Source organism: Phyllobates terribilis, unplaced genomic scaffold (assembly GCF_046119375.1).
Source record: "Phyllobates terribilis strain yellow unplaced genomic scaffold, ASM4611937v1 Scaffold_11__3_contigs__length_659146591, whole genome shotgun sequence".
Taxonomy (NCBI): Eukaryota; Metazoa; Chordata; class Amphibia; order Anura; family Dendrobatidae; genus Phyllobates; species Phyllobates terribilis.
The window spans coordinates 311,497,634-311,519,726 of NW_027362771.1; the positions used below are offsets into that span (position 1 = coordinate 311,497,634).

The 22,093-nt window shown below is 45.9% G+C and overlaps 1 protein-coding gene across 1 annotated transcript in view; it reads left to right on the top strand.

Moving 5' to 3' along the window:
- The window catches only part of RBM28 (RNA binding motif protein 28), a 59,320-nt gene that overhangs the window by 20,404 nt on the left and 16,823 nt on the right, over nt 1-22,093 (top strand). Inside the window, exons 13-17 of the mRNA XM_073652559.1 lie at nt 3,932-3,996; nt 4,255-4,413; nt 4,554-4,703; nt 7,115-7,189; nt 16,790-17,208. Coding sequence (XP_073508660.1) covers nt 3,932-3,996; nt 4,255-4,413; nt 4,554-4,703; nt 7,115-7,189; nt 16,790-17,208 — 868 coding nt within the window. The remainder of the gene's footprint in view (nt 1-3,931; nt 3,997-4,254; nt 4,414-4,553; nt 4,704-7,114; nt 7,190-16,789; nt 17,209-22,093) is intronic.

Here is a 22,093-nt window from a genome sequence, read left to right on the forward strand (position 1 = left end):
CCACTGGCACTTTAAGGCTAAGTTCACACAAGCATATACAAAATTGTCGCTTTTCATCCAGGAGGAAAACTCAGATTTTTTTCTTTCACTTGTCATTCTTATGCAATCCATTTTTTTTTTTTAGGAGCAGCTATTAATCATTTACAAGACCATTTACAGTTTCCTATGTTAGAACTGTAATGTGTCCACAAAAATCATATACTACACATATGAAATCGTTTTTTTTTTTCTGCACACCCATAGACTTGAATGGGTAGGTCTGATTCGATTTTCAGAATAAATGTGTGCATGCTGCAATTTTTTTTTTTTTTTCCACATGCAAGCTTGGTCTGAAAAAAATCGCTTGTCTGCACTGCCCCATTGAATAACATTCATCCGAGTGTTGTCCTTTTTTTTTTTTTTTTTGTTTACAGACAGCATTCAGTTCAAAAATAGTCGGTGTAATAGCCGTGCCTGTGCTTCGTCTATATAGATATTACTTGCAGATGTAAAACTCACAAATGCTGTGATCTTATACACCTATTAAAGGGAATTGGTCAGCAGGTTTTGGGTACCTCATCTGAAAGCAGCCTAATGTAGGAAAAGAGACCCTGATTCCAATTATGTATCACTTAGCTTACTCAGTGCTGCCGTTCTGACAGTTTTTAGATTTAGCAATGCAGCAGAGCTGAGAAAGCTAACCCCGCCCACACCAGGATCTCTATGTAAATTGTCTTTTGACATTGCGCTCCTTATCACAGGAGGGGGTGGAGTTGGACTGGCAAGTACAAGCTGCTGTAGCTGATGTAGTCCAAACAAGGATAATCACCAGATTAATGTCCTCAATAATATGCTAAATCCCTAATAAATGAAAAACAATACATATATATAACCTACAAAAGAAATAAAGGAATCATAGTGCTACAAAAAATTTAATAAATGAATTTATAAAAGCACCACTCCAGCGGGTTTATTGCACCGCTGAAGTGGTCCTTTAAATGTAAGTCCCCTCCAGCAAAAGTGACCTGTATGCAGCTCCATTGTTTCATGGAGCTGAGGGGAGGTCACTTCAGTACAAGTCTATGGGAGCCTCTTTCCATTTAAAGCGCCATTCCAGCTCTGAATAAACCCCCTTGCTGGAGTGGTGCTTTAAATATAACTCAGAATTCAATAAAATACTATGCATGTAAATAGGAAAAAAGAAGGGAGAAGGAGAGAGATGCCCACGTTGGGGCCAAAGAAGCCTAGTATAACACAGAGAAAAAAAAGTATAGAGAGGTCTCCAATCAAACATCGGCAAAAAAATATTAATTAGTACATATGTATTTTGGTGTCGCTTGACCAAAAAGCACATTAATATGGCATAATTCCAATAAGATATATCTATGGACATACAATGCTGGACTGAATATCTCAAAGGCCAATATAAACATATTACTAAGCCCACAATACATAAAAATAAATTATCAAATATTTAAGTATGATACGACCAATTTCAGAAATGGAGCTCTCTCTGGGAATACAATATAAAGCTAGATTACTTAGAGGACAATGTAAATATTGAGTTCACCTATTGGTGCAGTTGGTAGTAAATATATTGATATACCATGCCCAGAGAGATAACTATTTCCTTTTTCATATTTACATGCATAGTATTTTATTGCATTTTGCATTATATTTAAAGGGAATTGGTCAGCAGGTTTTGCTATCTCATCTGAGAGCAGCTTGATGTAGGCAAAGAGAAGCTGAATCCAATGATGTATCACTTAGATTATTAGGTTCAGCCGTTCTGACACAATCAGAGCTTTTAGATAGAGAATGCAGCAGAGTTGAGAAAGCTAACCCCACCCACACCAGGCTGTCAGTGTACATAGCTATAGACAGTGAGGTGCTTGGTACCAGAGGGGGTGCGCTGCTTTGTCCAGCAATGATAAGTGCCTGGTGCTAAATCAATGGTTGCAAACAAAACCAGGGAACTTGATCAGAGAGGCATCTCTGAAATCTGTTGTGACAATACTGCTTAATAACTTAATAAGCCAGACTTTTAAGGCCCTGTCACACTAAGCGATATCGCTAGCGAGATCGCTGCTGTGTCACGGTTTTGGTGACTCACCAGCGACCTCACCAGCGATGTCGCTATGTGTGACACTTTGCAGCGATCAGGCCCCTGCTGTGAGGTCACTGATCGTTGCAAAGTGTCCTGGACCATTTTTTGGTCGTTGGCCTCCCGCTGGCCAGCACACATCGCTGTGTGTGACCAGCGGGACCAACGATCTGGCTGGTAACCATGGTAAATATCGGGTTACTAGGGGCACGCGCGCACTTAGTAACCCGCTGTTTACCATAGATACCACTCTGCTACGGTGAGCGGAGGCTCCAGCGCACCGTAGCAGAGTGGTATCCATGGTAAACAGCGGGTTACTAGGGGCACACGCGCACTTAGTAACCCGATATTTACCATAGTTACCAGCCTGCTCCTGCTTAAGCAGCAGGCTGGGAACGGGAGCAGGACATCGTGGAACGATTCTTTCCACGATATCGCTGCTCCCCTCATCGCTGGTGAGCCTGCCTGTTTGACAGCTCACCAGCGATGTATTAGCGATGCAGCAACGATCCCTGACAGGTCGTATCGTTGTCGGGATCGCTGCTGCATCGCTTAGTGTGACGGGGCCTTTAGACTTGTTAATCCAAGAGAAATACAATATTATCTTTGTGTATTTATGTGCCTGGTCAATAAGAACAGACCAGTATTTGTATAACCCTGATTGTTGTCTCCTCTTTGGTTCTGGAACAATGAATGTTTGTTAATTATTTTGATTAATGTTTGTTGACCCTTTGGCTTATTGACTCACAAGACAGGAGGACAAACTAAGCAAATTCATTAAATGCTCAAAAAATGAGACATGAGGTTGCCATTTTTCCAAAACCTGTGGATGTATACTTAAAAAGGGGCATATGCTTCTGTAGCCGTCAGACTTGGGGCAGAGATTGATAGAGACGTAAACACTGAGAATCAAGGAGAAGCAAGAGGACACTCACTCTTCACACCATCAGCTTGGTAGTATGGCTTTACCCAAAGAGACACAGATTTGGATTCTACATGATTCTAGTCTAAGGGTATATAGCCCTGACTGGAAAGATATGGATCTGCTCCATTGACCATCAGAGAGACCATGGATACATTTGGGGAGACCAGGTTGGGACGATGAAGTCACCTGGCCCCATTGATATGTTGTTTGGGGTTGCCAGGAGGGACCCACCGGTCGCCTGGAACTCCGAGACCCACCGGTCATCTAGCCCCATGGAAACGGAGAGGCCAGGGTGGGACCCTTGGGTCTCCTGGCCTTGTACCTCGATGGACTGTTAGCTTCCTAAGCTTGCCGCTACCTACTCTCTGTGGGGGCCCGCCAAAAGCGGGGGGGCCACGGGTTGAGGTAGTTGCAGCTGTTCTATCCCAGGCGGAGCGGAGGGGTGAGGATTGTGTAATTTTGTACCATCTTGGGTATCTGCTGGGACTGTTCTGTTTATTGTTCGCTTTGTGGTTCAATAAAGTTTTGCCACTCTGTTTTACCCTTACCTTGTTGTCTGAGTAGTATTACGCCCACGGAAGACCCCAGATCTTCACATCTGTGTTTAACCCCTACACCATGCTGTCTTCATCTTACATAGCAAAAACCTGGTGACAGCTTCCCTTTAATAAATGATAATTGCCAGGTGATAAAACCTTCAGAGCAAGAAAACCGCACACAGCCTGACCTGTGACACATCCTTGAAATCTGTGTTTTAACCTTTACCTCATGCTATCCTCAGATAACAACATATCAAAAACCTGCTGACCGATTGCCTTTAAAGGACTATACCACTATGTTTCAGTTTACGTATATTGTATCCATTGTATATCTTTATTCATTGACCTTTTTTGTTTTTATTAATTTGACCTGTGTACTTCTAGTGATTCGGGAAGGAACAAAAGCCGCTGAAGGAGTGAGTCCAGAAGACTTGGCAAAAAGAACTCGGGTAAGGGCTAATACTAATATGGAAAATATCAGATTTGCAAGAGGAGGAAAACTGTAGCGCTAACGATACTTTCTTTTACTGCTTCATATTATACCGTAGGTTTCCGTTATTATGTAGAAGTTCCACTAAATATGTTTTAGAACATAAAGAATGTAATCTACTGGGAACAAACTTGCACCCCCTCCGTACTGTCAGGATTCTGCCCCATGTTTAGTAGCTTCATTATGTGAGGAGTTCATATCTTGTCGTCTTTTCCAGTTTGCAGAGATAAAACGGCTAAAGTTGAGGTCTCAGAAAATTTTTGTCTCCAAGACTCGTCTTTGTGTTCACAACATTCCTAAATCAGTGGACGACAAGAAATTACGTCAACTGTTTTTGACTGCAGGTGATGGAGATCGGTCAGTCAAAATCAAAGAGGTAAGTAAAAGAATGAATATTGAACAATGCCCACTATAATGTGAGGACCCTAGCGATGTGCCAGGACTGCTGATATAAGGGGAGGTATCCTGATGACTATGCTTTAGCTACCCGTACTGATATTGTGGTCTCCTTTACAGTGCCGTGTGATGAGAGACATGAAAAGTGTGCCAGGAAATCCTAAGGGTAAGTCTCTGGGTTTCGCCTTTGTGGAATTTGTCGAACATGAGCATGCACTGGCAGCCCTGAGACAGATGAACAACAACCCAGATCTGTTTGGACCAAAAAAGGTGAGATTTTATCCATCATATTTTAATACCCACACGTTATCGTAAAATAGTACATTTTTCAGAATACTGATGTAATGTTTTCATAGGAAAATGTCCTTGAGTGGCGCTGTGTACTACAGATTGCTAGCTCGTCGCAAAGAATTAACAAAGGGGTTGCAGACTGAGTATTATAGAGTAACCATCGTTTTAATATGTATTTCATAAATAAATAGTACATATGAAAATAAGCAACATTGTTATATATCTGATCAGAGTCATTTTGCTTCTTTCCCCTCCTGGATTGATCTTTCTTTCACAATTCATATGTAAAAAAAATGTAAAATCTGTTTTAATCGAAGAAAGATTTTCTTAACCCCTTCACAATATATGACATACATTTACATCATATTTCATGTCCCTGCCTTTGATGTGGGGTCACACACCGAGTCCGTATTTTTCCCAGCACATGACTGCTGATTTTAACTAGCCATCATGTGCCTTTAACAGCCACAGATGCTGATGCACTGCTATGTATAGGATAATTGCAGCTTCATTATTATTAAATGCAGTGGTAAGTTAATGCCCGATGTATCAAAATATAAAATTAATCCGATTGGTAAACAGCATAACGAAAAAAGAAAAAACTCCGGACTTACGTGTTTTTCTTTTTTTCTTTTTTGCCTGCTGCAACAATTCAATAATATACAATAACAGGCAATTAAAACATTGCATCTAACCCAAAAGGGTATCAATAAAAACATCGGCTCATGGCGCAAGAAAATAAGCCTTCACACAGCCGCAGATCCCGAAAAATGAAAACGTTGCTGAACTTGGAATATGGCAACAAAAGCAAACTTTTTTTTTTTTTTCTTACAAATTTCCACAAATGTGGAATTGCTCTTTTTCTTGCAATTTCACTGCACTTGGATTTTTTTCCCACAATTTTCCAGTACACTAGGTGGTAAAATGGTGTCATTCTAAAGCACAGCTTGACGGAAAAATAAGGTATGGCTCTTGGAAGAAGGGGAGGAAAAAACTAAAAAAAAAAATCACGCTCGGGGGAAAGAGGCGCAAAAATTGGGCCTCGTTCAGTATTTGACCTCAGTATCTGTAAGCCAAAACCAGGAGTGGAACAATCAGAGGAAAAGTATAATCGAAACACTTCACTACTTCTGTATTTATCACCCACTCCTGGTTTTGGCTTACAAATACTGATGTGAAATACTGAACGTGTGCACATGGCCTATGAAGCAAACACAGGCATTCTGCTGCAAGTTCTGAAATGCCAGTTACAATTCTCCATAGAACTTTTTGAGCACCAACTGTCATTTCTTATTTCAGTAAGGACAAGTACACTTTGTGTTTGATCCCAACATCAGTGGCTCTGTCGGGATTATGTCCGAAGCCCTGGAACATGGGATTTGGGCACCTATGCAGGCTGAGTCACTGTGCGCTCCTTCTGACACCAATTTTGGCCACTTGATGCGGACACCAAAGCACTATTGATCTCATCTTGGTGCCCACCTCAAATAGGCCAGTACTGCTGAATATTGTTGACAGAGCCACTGATGTGATGATGAAATGCAATGTGAACCTTGGGCTAATGGGAACGTCTGTGTTTACTGAAGAATAATCAGTCCATGAAGAGAAAGAAGCGGAGTTCTGTAAAAAAAAAAATATTACAGAGTATATTCTTTTTTCATTGTGTACTATTGATTTTTGGGGAGAAAATAGATAAAACAATGGTTAGTGTTGAACGTAAATAAATACTGATTGGGAGAACGTTGCAGACCAAAGAAACGGTCCTCCCAATGTATCTGCCATAAGATTTTTTTCAGAAGGACTTTGTATTTAGCTGCTCAGAAATCTGGTTCTAGAAACTCATGCTAACCATGGCGAAACATGCATTTATATGGAAATTTAGTGACCTAGTAGAAGACCACCATAAACTTATAGGAGATGTCTAGGATTTTTTTCTAAAATTGCCTCAAACCTCGGAATGTAATAAAATAACTTTTACTTGCCTGGTAAATCTCCCTCAGCTCCAGCGCTGCTACTTTGGTAGTCCCACTAGCCTTTAACTGGCCTGAGCAGTTATGACATGCTGACCTTGCTACCATCACCGTTGTGTCCAGTGATTGACTTTTAGTGGTCACATGTAGATTGTCTATGCATCGTTAAGATTGGTTTGGCAGCCAGAGGAGCGCGTGACTTACCAAATGGGTAATAGTTTATCAGAAATCCTAGACAACCCCTTTTAAGGCATAATTACTAACCCAAAAGTTCAAATTACCTATCCAACATGACCCCTGAATATTGTCCATGTCTACTTCAGTCATGTTACAGGACATGTTGTGTTTGTTAATGAAGTCACATGTAACTTGAGCCATACAGTTTTTTTTTTTTTTTTTTTTGCAATTTTCACATTTCAGAGGCCAATTGTGGAATTCTCCCTGGAGGATATGGATAAACTAAAGTTAAAGGAGAGGAGAGCTCAACGCAGTCTAGTAAGCAACAATTTCTTACATTTTTCCACTTTGCCATGTTATTTGCCTATATTTTTGGTTCCACCTCGTACTGTTAAAGTGAGTCTGATATCAGTATTACTTTATGATCTATATACAGTGGCATGTAAAAGATTGGGCGACCACTGGTAAAAATTACTTTTATTGTGAACAGTTAAGCAAGTTGCAGATTAAATTATTTCTAAAAGGGCTAAAGTTAAAGATGACACATTTCCTTTGTATTTTAGGGAAAAAAATAAAAATTTTAGTCCTGTACATTTTTAAAAATCACAATTAGGCAAATGAGCCGATGCAAAGGTTGGGCATTCTTGGAGATTTGTGTGTTCAGATAACTTTGACCAAGGTTTCAGACCTTAATTAGCCTGTTAGGGTTATGGCTTGTTCACCATCATCTTTGGGAAAGGCTAGATGATGCAAAAAGTGTGTTTTATCATATAGAGCAGGGGTCTCAAACTCAGCCAGGTAAATGGGCGTCCTGTAATAATGTCCCTCATGCTGTAATAAGGTCTTCAGTCCTGTCGTAATGGTCCACAATAAAATACCGCAAAAGGCACAAGCTGAAGGTTTTACAATGGCCCTCACAGGCCACTGATCGGAACATCCTTGAAAATGTGTTGCTAGACCTCAAAATAGCAGTGCATGCAAGACAACCCAGGAATCTCGCAGAACTAGAAGAATTTTCCAAAAAAGAATGGATGAAAATCCTTCAAACAAGAATTGAAAGACTCATAGCTGGCTACAAAAAAAACATTTTACAAGCTGTGATACTTTCAGAAGGGGGTGCTACTAGGTACTAACCATGCATGGTGCCCAAACTTTCAGCAGCAGAAGGGAAGGAAGGGAGACACAGATCCATTACTAGTGGTAGGCGGAGCCCCATAGGATAGTTCACCTCAGATTTATAAAAAGTGACGACCGGCCTCTCCAGCTTAGGCTCCTCCTACTCCCATGTTCCTCAGTTTTAAATTTGAGGTCGCAGAGGATAGTCGCTGCCTTTGCAGCACCTCAGAAGATTTTATTTTTTATCCGGAGACCTGGACCCCCCGTGGTCTAGAGGTCTCAGGGGGTCTCAGCGCTGCTGGGACCACTGACCCTCCCCTGGCGGATCTGCGTACCCCCTAAGGAGGTCCCTGCAGAACCCTGCTGGCCCCGGGGGATACAGGGCGCTCCCTGGCGGAGACTCACACCGCTCTTATGGGGTCCCTGCGTGCTCCGCCATGGGGGGGGAGCAAGGGCCACGGCGCCACACATCCCTGGGGGTCCCTGTGGCGCTCAGCTGGGTAAGTGCTCTTATGGAGTGCTTTCTGTCACTGTATGTGTTTTTGCGGTGACTGCTGTTTTTTTCTGCTTGCAGGGATTTCTCCTCTGCATGCAGCGCTTGATCCTCGGCGGGCAGGGGAGCGGGGACTGAGGATTCGTGCACTCTTTTCATATTCGGCGGGGGGCGTGGCTTAACGTCTCAATGCTGCCAGTTTGTGACAGGAAGTGCCGGGAAAGCGCGCGCTGGAGATGCCCCAGCCCCTTCTTCTTCCGGCCAGCGTCCATCCTCGTGCAGCGTCTCCTACTCCCTGCTCCCCGCTCTCATCACACCGAGAAGAGCAGTTTCTACGCCAGCTGGTGAGTCTCTCCTGCCTTATAGGCAGAAAGTTCCTTCTACAGCGCAGAGCACTTTCCTTATGGCCTAGGCTGACAGGGTGTGCTGTATACGGCGCTGCTACTTCCCTGCTGAGATGGCTCTGACACACACCTCTCAAAAAGGGTAGTGTGGATCAGTAGCGTTAACCCCTTCTGAACGGGGTCTGGCCCATCAGGCTGTTAACCCTCTCTGGAGGTGCACCCTTCTGGGATCAGAGGGTGCTTCTCTCTAGTGTGTCAGGTTAACTTTTGCTCTGCAGGCCACTGGGGTAGCTTTTCTCCTTCTAGGAGGAGCTTTAACCCTTCAGTGCCGGGTGATTTTTTTTTGTGCAAGAACAGGCTGTGATAGTGGAATTTACACATCCTTGGTCACTGCACCCATTGTAAGGTTATTACCGCCTTATCCGCGACGCTCGCAACTGTGTGGGGGCATGTCGGATCAGGGACCAGGGGGCGCGGACCTCTCTCCCGGTCCACTTCAGGATCGGTCACGCGTATCTGATACGCCGGGGTCTTCAACGGCGTCAGGTTCGACGCTAGTTGGGGGTCTCAGTGATGTTAAGGTGGAGGCGCTCACTCGTTCCATTGACAGTCTGTCTGACCTCCTGGGTCATTGGGTCTCTGCTAAGTCCCAACCGACGTCTAGAAGCAAGAAGCGTCTCAGGCCTGTGGCGGCGCTGTCTCCTCCGCGCATTGCGTCGGAGGCTTCAGAATCGCCGACTGACCCTTCTGGTGAGATCTCCTATTCTGATGAAGAGAATCGGCGGGGTCGCTCTGCTTCGCTTTCGGGCCGCGTGGACGCTTTTGTTAAAGCTATGCGGGAAGCGTTACAACTGTCTGAAGAGGTGACGGAGCGCCCTGGCAAATCGGCCCGGCTGTATCAGGAGTCGCGTCGGGCTGCCGATGCACGAGGAACTTAACAAGGCGGTGTAGAAAGAACGCCTGTGTCCGGATAAATGTTTCCAAGGGGCGCGGTTGTTTGATGCCCTGTATCCCTGTTCCACGGAAACGATCACTAATTGGGTCCCCTTTCCTGAAGTGGATGTGCCATTGTCTCAGCTGAGCAAATCCTCTTTGCTTCCTGTTAAAGGGAAGGCGAGTCTCCAGGACCCGCTGGACAGAAGGACGGCAAAGTCCATCTACGAGGCCGCGGGTCACGGATTCCGAGCGGCCTTGGGGGCCATGTGGGCTGATGAGGCTTCACTGCGGTGGTTGGATCAGCTGCGGACGGCATGACAAGATGGAACTCCGCTGTCTGAAGTGGAAAGGCTCTTCCAGCTCTTGGAAGAAGCGGCCCGATATGGCAGGGACGCAGTGCTGGATACTACTGCGGTGATGTCCAGGGCTCAATCCTCGGCCGTCTCTGTCAGGAGAGCACTGTGGCTTAAACAGTGGACCGGTGACGCAGTATCCAAACAGGGTTTGCTGAGTCTGGCGTACAAGGGAGGTCAGCTGTTTGGTTCAGACCTCACGGAGCTGATTGCTAAAGCCAAGGCCAAAGATACGGCCTTGCCGCAGCGAAAGGCAGCGGTTACTACGTCTGGCAGGTCAAGTGCCGGTAGTGGTCGTCGGTCCTTTCGGCCCCGGGGTCGGTTCGGTCAGCCTTCTTGGAGATCGGATCGTCCCTCGCCTTCCGGAAAGAAGTCCTCCCAGAAATCCCGTACTCCCTGGAAACAACATTTCCGTCAGGACAAGCGGGAGGTTGACAAAAAGCCCCCTAAGGCGGACTGACGCCAGGAACCCTCTCGAAGGCTCTCGGGTGGGAGGTCGTCTTCTACAATTCGGGTCTATTTGGGCGTCACACGTATCGGACGCCTGGGTGACGCGGGTTATGTCGGAAGGTTATTTCATAGTTTCATTCTCGACCCCCTTACAGGTTTCGTCAGTCGCGCATCCCGTCCGAGCCCAAGCTAGCTGCCACTCTGCTGCAGGAGGTCGACTCTCTTCTGCAGCAGGGTGTGGTGATTCCGGTTCCGCCAGAGGACCAGGGAAGGGGGTTTTACTCCAACCTTTTTGTGGTTCCCAAAAAGGAGGACAAGTTTTGCCCTATTCTGGACCTCAAAGATTTGAATTTGCTTGTCCGGACCCGAAAATTCCGTATGGAGTCTCTTCGCTCCGTCGTGGCGGTCCTGTCGCAGCACGATTTTTTTGGTGTCTATCGACATCCGCGACGCCTATTTACATGTCCTTATCGGCAGGGCTCACCAGCGCTTCCTGCGGTTCGCCACAGGTCAGGCCCATTACCAGTTTGTGGCCCTACCATTCGGGTTGGCCTAGGCGCCCAGGGTTTTTACACAGATTCTGGCGCCGCTCATGGCGCTCCTTCGAAAGCAAGGAGTTACGATTCTCCCCTACCTGGACGACCTGTTGATTATGTCATCCACAGCGGAGGAGGCGGTAACGGCTCGCAATCTCTCCCTTCAGCACCTGGAGGTCTTCGGGTTATGAGGTCGGCGATGGCAATGCCCCTTCAGAAGTGTATGCGCCTTCTGGGTCTGATGGTGGCAGCAATGGAAGCGGTACCTTTTGCACAATTTCATTCCCGGGGTCTCCAAAATCTTATTCTGACCCGTTGGGACCGATCGCCGGCTTCGCTAGATCGCTGTGTCGGTATCTCCCGCAGGGTGCGAGAGTCTCTTGGATGGTGGTTACGTCCGGAGGCTTTATCCCTGGGGAAATCCTTCCTACTCCCACGGTGGTCGGTCATTACCACCAATGCCAGCCTGACTGGTTGGGGGGGGGTTTGGAATGATCTCTCGGTTCAGGGGGTCTGGTCGTCAGAGGAGGCGTCTCTGCCGATCAACATCCTGGAGTTGAGGGCGATTTTTCTCTGCCTCCGACATTGGACTATCCCCTTGAGCGGTCTGCCGGTCTGGATTCAAGCGGACAATGCGACAGCGGTCGCATATATCAACCATCAGGGCGGGACGAGGAGTTCCAGACTCATGATGGAGGTCTCTCGGATCCTGGTATGGGCTGAGTCCAGGGTCCCAGCCATCTCCGCGATTCACATCCCAGGAGTGCTGAATATCACGGCGGACTTCCTCAGTCGCGAGCAGGTGGATCCTGGAGAATGGAGTCTTCATCCGGAAGTTTTTACACTGCTGTGCTCCTGTTGGGGGACTCCCCAGGTGGACTTGATGGCATCCAGGCTGAACGCCAGGATTTCGACGTTTATGTCCAGGTACAGGGACCCGGAGGCTGTGGCGGTAGATGATCTGGTGGCCCCGTGGGACCAGTTTGAGCGGATCTACGTGTTTCCGCCGGTATCCTTGCTTCCTCTGGTCATCCGGCGGATCAAACTCGAACGGATTCCGGCAATTTTGGCGGCGCCGGATTGGCCGCGGAGGGCGTGGTATTCAACGCTGGTGTCTCTTCTGGCGGTGCCTCCGTTTCCACTGCCTCTTCGCCCGGACCTGTTATCCCAAGGGCCCATTTGTCATCCGGACCTGAAGTCGCTTCGTTTGACGGCGTGGCACTTGAGACCGAGATCTTGACCCGTCGTGGGTTTTCGGCCGAGGTCATTGCCACCTTTAAGGGCGGCCAGAGGTCCAGCTACGACCAGGATTTATCACAGAACTTGGGAGGCCTTCTATTCATGGTGTTCTGGATCGTCGAGGAACCCAAGGGTTTTTACATTCCCAACTTCTTGGCTTTTCTGCAATGTGGTTTGTCCAAGGGTCTGGCGGTTGGTACCTTGCGGGGTCAGGTATCTGCACGATCTGTGCTTTTTCGGAAGGCTATTGCCTCGCGCAGGGATGTGCGCTCGTTTTTTCGCGGGGTTGCACGTCAGTTTCCGCCTCGGAGGGCGTTTGTGGCTCCTTGGCGGCTCAATCTAGTCTTGGAGGCTCTTCAGCATGGACCGTTTGAGCCTATGGATTCAACTACGCTTTACTTACTTTCTTGGAAGGTGGCCTTCCTGTTGGCGGTCACCTCCTTGAAGGGTTTCTGAGTTGGCGGCACTGTCTTGCTCGCCCCCTTTTCTGGAGTTCCACCCGGATCGAGTGGTGCTTCGTACCCGTGGCGATTTTTTTTTTTGCCTAAAGTGGTGTCGCTTTTCCACGTCAATCAGGACATCGTGTTGCCCTCCCTCTGTCCGAATCCGAAAAGTCCAAAGGAGCGAGCCTTGCGCTCGTTGGATTTGGTGCGGGCTTTGAAGTTCTATCTGTCAATCACGCAAGGGTTTCGGAAGTCGGACTGTCTTTTTGTGATTCCTGCTGGTGGTCAGCGGGCCTCCAAGGACTCTATAGCTTGATGGATACGTTCGGTTATCCTGGAAGCGTACCGGCTCAGGGGCGAGCCTTGTCCGGTTAAGGTTCGAGCTCATTCCACGAGAGCTGTTGGTTCGTCGTGGGCTTTTCATCAGGGGGCCTCGGCAGCGCAGCTCTGCCGGGCGGCTACCTGGCGCTTTTTTCACACTTTTACTAAATTTTATAAAGTGGACGTGAGTGCTTCCGCCGATGCGGCCTTGGGACGCAGGGTCCTGCAGGCGGCGGTGGTTTAGGTTATCTTTTTATCTAGTTTTGGCGCTTGTTGCGCGCTTGCCTAAGTTGTTGGGGTGTTGGTGATTCTGCCACTGTTTCCCACCCTTGAGTTCTGGACTGCTTTGGGACGTCCCACTAGTAATGGATCTGTGTCTCCCTTCCTTCCCTTCTGCTGCTGAAAGACGGATTTTGGTAAGACCTTACCTGTAAAATCCTTTTCAGCTAAGGAAGGAAGGGAGACACAGCACCCTCCCAGGGCAGAAGTGTATTATTGTTTTTCCAGATTCGGCGCGACTCCTCTCTGATGGCAGTCATCGGGACTGGGGTCGGCGCGCTAGGGCTCTGTTCCAGCATTGCCAGCTCATCGCAGTTGTCAGGTCCAGTGAGTAGTGCCTGGGACTGTGTGTTCTTTCTGTTACATGTATAACCTGTTCTCTCGCATTTCTGAATTTTCAGAAGGGGTTGTGTTGTTCTGCTGGTGTTGTCTGCTCTTCCTTAGCTTGTGTACGGACTGAGGAACATGGGAGTAGGAGGAGCCTAAGCTGGAGGGGCCGGTTGTCACTTTTTTCTAATCTGAGGTGAACTATCCTGAGGGGCTCCGCCTACCCACTAGTAATGAATCTGTGTCTCCCTTCCTTCCTTTGCTGAAAAGGATTTTACAGGTAAGGTCTTACCAAAATCTTTCTTTTTCATCTGCTCATTTTCCTTTATGTAATTTTTAAAGAATTTGTAAAGAATGAATATATATCATAAAATATAAAGAATTGTGTAACCTTTTAGAGATAATTTCATCTTCAACTTGCTTAACTCTTCACAATAACAGTAATTTCGACCAGGGGTGCCCAAACATTTACATGCCCCACTGTAGCCCTTCAGGACATCACTTAAATGACATCTGTTACTCTGTCATTTTTCAGTTATTTTCACTTTAAGGTTATGGAGTCTTTCCAGAAGAAATAATAATGATGTGTTAATGTAGCAGCGTTGAGGATCAGATTTTATTACATTTCATTTGGAAAAGGGTGAAATCCAGGAAAAAGCATAAATGGGTGAAAGTGTGAAATCCTCAGCATGTCAATTCATAACTCCGATTTCACCCTCTGCAATGCAAAGGGGGAAATGTGTGGCAAATCCACAGTATTTCCACAATGCAGTACACAGTGGATTTTGTTGCCCTGAATTTCCTTGCTGGAGTTCTGCATGTTAGTCTACTCTACCTTTCTGCTTATGTCTGAATGTGTCCAAAGGCTTGCACTCAGATCCAGGTGGACTGCATTGACTGGTGTTCATATTCTGTCATGTTAAGAAATAGAATTCATCAGCAATTTTGTTACATTACATACATAAAATTTAGGACCGCTTCAGTGTAAGTTACTAAAAGAAAATCTGTCACATACACCAGAATACATTTATCATGTGACATTCTACCAATTACAAAGACGTAGAAATACAGCACTTTGGTGACTCTTCTTCAAGAGCTAAGGGAACTTAATCTGTAATTTGAGATGTAAGTTTGTATAAGCACTTCTTGACAAGTACATGTCAGAAAATTGCTATTTTTTTCTCACCTTTGCCATATTGCCAAAAGAAAGAAGAGAAATCAATATGTATGTTCTCTAAAATAGTACAGATTAAAACTAACAGCTTGTCCTCTGAAAAATAAGCCCTCACACAGCTCAACCAATTGAAAAAAAAGCTCTGGATCTCCGAATATGGTGCTACAATCTAAAATATTTAAAAAAAAAAAAAAAAAAAAAAGTCTACAGTAGAAACAAAAAGCTTCATAAATTTGGGATCACTAAAACTGTACTAAATGCACAGAATAAGAAAACCTATCACTATGTTTTAAGCCAGTGAATCACCAGCAAGGCACTAGTTAAGCAAAGGCTCACACAGTACTGGTCATGGCTTTATTGGCACTATGTATACTGCCCAGTACTGCTTGAAGAGGGTTCTGGACTCAGGCTACCCTAAATATCTGCTCCTTTACTGATGGCTAAACACCTAGGGTTGACATGGACATGTTTGGAATACTAAACCTCATCAGCTAACAACATACTGGTTATTAAGAGTCGTAAACGTTAGTGACATTGAACAGTGTGCGGGAATGGGTTAAAAAGAGAGTACTTCCCAATAGAAAAATGTTAATCAATTTAAGATCGCGCCTTTTACCCTCGTTCCTGACCAGGCGCATTTTCATGTGTTTCTTGTGTTTTTTTTTCGTACATGCAATTCAAAGAGCTATAACATTTTTTTTCTCGATCGTATATTCAAGTATTTTTTGCGCTCTTTTTGATACACGGGGGTTCATTTTTATGTCACTTACATTCTCTCTTCTTTTTGCAAATATCTGGTGATATCAGTGGGAAAATAAGGGAAATAATTGTTTTTCCCTTATTAACATTTTTTTTGTGTTCCCCATTATGAAATAATTTTGATATTTCAAACCTTTTTTTAATGCAAGCAAAACCTGTACCATTGTTTTTGGATTGACAATGACATTTTTATTTATTCATTTTATTATACATTGTGCCCCTCCCCATAAGGTCATAAAAGACCTTTTGGGGGGCATTTCAGTATGAAATTACTTTTATTTTCATCATGTTTCCCTTGTAACCGGGGCTGGTATTTTATCCCCAGTTACAGGGAAATGCAGCTGGCTACGTTAGAAAGCTGTCTGGATCGTCTATGACCGAGCAGCTCCTGCTCCCTTATGATACACAACCATCACCTGTATGTAGGAGAAAGTGCCGTCAGTTCTTCCTACTACTGCATGCATAGCTCTTCTTTATCGGTGTTTGTACATAGAGAATACAGAGACAGTAATAAATCGTCTGTGCCTTCTCTGTGGTGAGTCTGGCTGCCTCTGACGGCTGGATCCCCAGCCCCGCAGCTACACGATCATGTTTATTTGTGCTCCTAATCATTGATGTTTTAGAATGTCACCGCAGAGTAGGGGTTGGGACCACCCAAACATTTAAAGTCTGTGGGAGGTTCGGAAGTGGTTAAAAGTTAAAACATGTTTTCTTACATTTATTCCTAATATACAGGGTGGGCCATTTATATGGATACACCTAAATTAAATGGGAATGGTTGGTGATATCTGCTTCCTGTTTGTGGCACATTAGTATATGGGAGGGGGAAAACTTTTCCAGATGGGTGGTGACCATGGTGGCCATTTTGAAGTCAGCCATTTTGGATCCAACTTTATTTTTTTCAAACTTAATTTAGGTGTATCCATATAAATGGCCCTCCCTGTATAATATAAAATGATAGTATCGTATGACAGTTTAGATTATCTGATACCTGTAACTAAGTGATAATTATCCTTTTTTGATAGGGCTATTGTTTATCATGTCAATGAATGCGTACCTTTTCTATTGTATGATGTTGTGATGGATGCACCTGTGAATCTAAATGGCAAGTTATATTAGCCGGTCATTTACATTAATTTAATTTGCAGGAGATTCTGAGACAAAAACAGGCTAAACACCAAGCAGCCAATACCTCCGCGATACAGCCTGTCGAGACCAATGCCGAAAAGAAACAGAAAAACAATAAGGGTAACAATCCTCCAACTCAGATTGTCCAAAGAAAAGTAGAACCGAATCCTCAAAACACACATGCTCACAAGGATGGCACCTCCACACAGGGCTCATCACATAATCCGCAACTAACCAATAAGACCACTCAGAAACCAATGAAAAGACCGCATCCAGCTAATACCAAAGGGGTAAAAACAGAAGGAAAATTGGGGTCGTCTGCTAAGACTCAGTGGTCAGGTTTCCAAACTAAAGACATAATGGAGCAAGAAGAGCTTCCCGATGGCAAGAAGAGAAGGAAGGTTCTAGCCCTGCCCTCTCATACAGGTCCCAAGATAAGGTAAGACTACAGCGGACCCCCATTCTTTGCTGACTCTTCATAGCTCTTTGTATGATCACCTGTTTTTTGTCTTGTTTTCATGTAACAATGGTATAATAATAATTTATTTTTTATTTATGGTATCTGTACTGTCTAGGTTAAGATGAGATAGATATATAGATAGATATGTATGTATATATGTTTATGTGTATATATTTTTTTTTTTTAAAAGTAGTAATCCTTAAAGCATTTATCAGTGAGTATTCTTGTTACCTTGCTACATTTTTATGAATTGATTTTATTACAATTTTGACTTGACCATATGGAAAAATGGTATGCTAAGGTTCATGTTCCAATGTCTGAACATTGGAACATGTCTCCAATCCTGTAATAATGGTCTCCAGTCCTGTCATAATGGTAGTAATGATCATCACCTCCATCTTGTACTGATCACTAGTAATGAGCGAGCATGCTTGCTACTGCTCGGTGCTCACCCGAGCATCTCACTGCTCGAGATGCTCGGCGCTCGCCGAGTATTTCCGAGGTTGCTTGGTGGGAGTTCGGATCCCCTCCCTGCATGTTTGGCGCTCTTTACAGAGCCAATGAACATGCAGGGATTGTCTGCCACTCACTGTAATGCCGCAGCCATGTTGGTTGTGGCATTACAGTGATTGGCTGGCCGCACAGCGTCATCAGGTCTATATCAGACATGGCGCTGCCATGCTTTCCACAGTCTCTCCGGAATCAGACAGTGTAGGGAGAGGTGCTGCTGGGCTAGGGAAAGATTTGCTTGTTTCTAGTTAGTGTAGGTATTCCAAACTATATTAGACACATATCCATCTCAACAAACAGTCCTTCTGAGGACTAATCCATCTGCAGAGATATCAGGCAGGCAGTGCATATAGCAGACTAAAGTGCATATAGCACAAGAGGCTAGATTCCATTTTTTTTCTGATGCTGTTAGATATTTCTAGAAATAGGCCGAGGTCTCAGGGGCCAGGAATATATATATTTTTTTATCTTAATCCTCATTATTTGCTTAAAAAGCAATCCAGAGAACAGTTTTTATCGGTCGACCATGACAGCACCACGAGGGAGGGAATCCGCCCACCAAGGACCGGAAACCTACAGGCTTAAAAGGGGGCGGCCCTCCCTCTCGCCTCAGTTTGGTTTCCTGTCCTTGATGGAGGAAGCCGGTCGCATGCGTAAAACATGGATGGCGACGGCTGTGATCCTGCGCCCCTGTCTGGGGACGGCAGCTCCAGCGTTGGCCGATGCTCGTGCGCCCCTATATGGGAGAGGCACAGCATCCTGAGGCACTGGGGGTTCTCTCTCTTTTTTTTTTTTTGGTTGCATTGGGGCTGCGCCCCTGTCTGGGGTGGCATCCCCTTTTTTCTGCCTCAGCCAGGTGTGCCTCCCGTGGGAGTGTAGGCCCTGGCTGAGCCTCAAAAGTGCGGTGGGGTCTGCATTCCAAGTGGGGGTGACAGCCCACCATCACCCTCCGTAAGTATGGGGAGGGGGGGCGAGGGCCAAGGTGATTGTGTCCCCTCGCCCTGCCCTGGGTGAACGCAGCGCGGTACATCGCGAAAGCGCGGCTTACCTGTGGAAGCGCTGACTGCATGCGTCCTCGCGCGAAGCTCGTGCGGCGCGTACTTCCGGGTTTCGGTAAGTCGCGGCCCGATGTCACCGCCACTCGGCGATCATGTGCAAAAGAGCGCGAAATTCAAAAAAATAAATAAATAAAAAAATAAAAAATAGTGTGCTGAGGCGCTGCTAGAGGGGAGGAGCCAGTACCTATTTAACCTATCAGGTAACATGGCTCAGTGCTTCCCAAACCTTCATTCTTTCATTATGGAGTCTGAAGGTGTCCAGTTGCAGCAGCAGCAGCAGGTTGAGCAGCCGCCATCTTCATCTCAGCGGCTGTCTGGGGAGCCGTTGAACGAAAAAATGTAGGGCTTAATCCTTAGCAAATGGAAAAAAATGGAAAGGAAGGGTGCTCTACCTCCATTCTTCACAAGGAAGTACCCCTTTGAGGAATCTGCCTCTTCCTCCTGGGAAAAAGCCCCCAATATTGATGTGGCCATTTCCAAAGCCTCTAAGAGTTCCTCCCTTCCATTTGATGATATGGGAGCTCTTAAAGACCCCCTGGATAGAAAGGCTGATTCTTTCCTTAAAGGGACCTGGGAGACTTCGGCGGGAGCCCTAAAACCCGCGGTGGCAGCTACTTGTACCGCCAGGTCCCTAATGATCTGGCTGGACCAGCTGGAAGCCCATCTCAAAAACAATTCCCCCAGGAAGGAAATCTTGGCGGACATGTCTCTTCTTCAGGGGGCGGCAGCCTTTCTGGCGGACGCATCAGCAGATTCCATCAGATTAGCAGCAAGGTCGGCCGCCATGTCTAACTCGGCCCGGAGAGCTTTGTGGCTAAAATGTTGGCCGGGGGACATTCATGCGAGGATAAGACTCTGCGCTATCCCTTGTGAAGGGGGACATCTCTTTGGGTCGGTTCTGGATGAGCTACTGGATAGAGCAAGTGACACAAAAAAGGGCTTTCCTAACCTATCTGCCCCCACGTACAAACGTCCTTTTCAGAAAAGAAGGTTTCTACGTAATAAGCGCCAGAAGGGTCAGGATAAATGGGAAGACCGTAGACCGAAAGGTAAAGGGCTCCTGTTCAGATCCTCTTCCGCTAGCCAAGGCCCCCGAAAACCGAGCCAATGACTTGCGGCCCAGGTAGGGGGGAGGTTATTGGGCTTCTTACCTGCCTGGACAAATATCTCTTCTAATAATTGGATCCTTGGTCTGGTAGGTTCCGACCTGAGACTCGACTTTCAGCGAGTCCCTCGTGGGAGGTTCATTCTGACCCCAAACCGGTCCTCAACACTGGAGCAGATGGCCCTACAAGTGGAGGTCCTGAATCTGGTCCATAAGGCCGTCTTAGTGGAGGTCCCGATAGCAGAGAAGGGACTGGGGTTCTACTCACCGTTGTTTTTGGTCACTAAACCTGACGGATCCTTTAGGTGTATTGTTAACTTTAAGGCCCTGAATAAATTTTTGTTAATGGACTCCATTTTAAAGGTGGGAATTAAGTCTACTATAAAACTATTGTTCTCAGGCTGTCACATGGTAGTATTGGATCTAAAGGACGCATATTACCATATACCTATACACAGAAGCTTCCAAAAATACCTTAGAGTGGCCTTGGTCATAGGGGATGAAATCAGACATTTCCAATTTGCGGCCTTGCCATTCGGTCTCGCTATAGCCCCTAGAATATTTACGAAGGTGATAGCGGAGGTGATGGCTCATGTACGGGAACATAATGTGTTAATTATCCCTTACTTAGATGATTTTTTGATCATTGGAGACTCAGCCACTCAATGTCTCTCCCATCTTAAATTGGTCTCCTCTATTCTGGAAGGCCTGGGCTGGATCCTAAATCTGGAGAAATCCAGGGTAGTCCCTTCGAGAGTACAGCAGTTCCTAGGTATCATGCTAGACTCAGACCTCCAGATGTGTTTCCTTCCAGAAGCCAAAAAACAGAAGGTCAAAAGGCTGGTGGAGGGAGCTCTTGCGAACCCGGTCATGTCCCTTAGGGCTGCAATGTCCTTACTTGGTACCCTGATATCTTATCTGCCGGGGGTAATGTGGGCACAATACCACTCCAGAGTTTTACAGTGGGACGTCCTACAGAATGAGGTCTCGTTACATGGGCACTTGGAGAGACGGATGTTCCTATCTCCCCGGTCTATTGACTCTACAGTGGTGGGTGAATTTAGAAAACTTGTCTCGAGGAGTTCCCTGGGTGGTCAGAATATCTGAAATAATTAGAACTGGCGCAAGTCTACATGGATGGGGAGCTCACTTGGGGGATATGATTGCCCAGGGGTTCTGGTCGGACGCTGAGAGAGCTCTTTCCTCTAATACTAGGGAACTACTGGCAGTTGATAGGGCTGTTAATCATTTCTTACCATTCCTTCACAATAAGAACATTAGGATCCTGTCCGATAATAATATAGCAGTAGCTTATATTAACCATCAGGGGGGTACTCGTGCTGGATCGCTAATGAGCGTGGCGGATCATCTCTTTCAGATTTCGGAACACCATCTTCTCTCTTTAACAGCCCTCCACATCAAAGGGAAAGAAAATTCAAAGGCAGACTTCTTAAGCCGTCATTTTTTAAGGCAAGGCGAATGGGAACTAAAACAGGACATTTTTTCCCTATTAGTCCGGAAATGGGGTCTTCCGGTGGTGGATCTCTTCGCCACAAAACAAAACCGGAAGACAAAGGTTTTTTGCTCCCTAGATCCGAGAGAAAGGCCCCTGACAGTAGACGCTCTCCAAATCCCTTGGAACTTCAGTCTGGCCTATGCCTTCCCACCATTAAACCTTCTGCCTATGGTACTAAGAAAGATCAGAGAGGACAAGGCAAGGGTCCTCTTGATCGCCCCCTTTTGGCCCAAAAGACCCTGGTTCTCATGCCTGAGGAACTTGTCCATCTCGGACCCTTGGGTCCTGCCCGAAGTTCCGGATCTCCTCAGCCTGGGTCCAGTGCTCCATCCGCGAGCTCCGGGCCTCCACTTGACGGCGTGGAATTTGAGAGGTCCCTGCTAGAACTAAAAGGTTTTTCCCCAGAGTCTAGTATCTACTTTATTACGTAGTAGAAAGCCTGTCACTACCAAAATTTATGCAAAAGTTTGGAACAAGTTTTTATCTTTTTCTAAATCTTCAGTGGATAAGGGAGCGCCAATTGGGAAGATTTTAGAGTTCCTACAAAGGGGCTTCGAGCTGGGGTTAGCAACGAGCACCTTGAAGGTCCAAGTGTCGGCACTAGGTGCCCTCTATAACTGTGTCCTCGCAGAAAACTATTGGATTTCCCGCTTTATAAAAGCAGTAGGTAGGTCC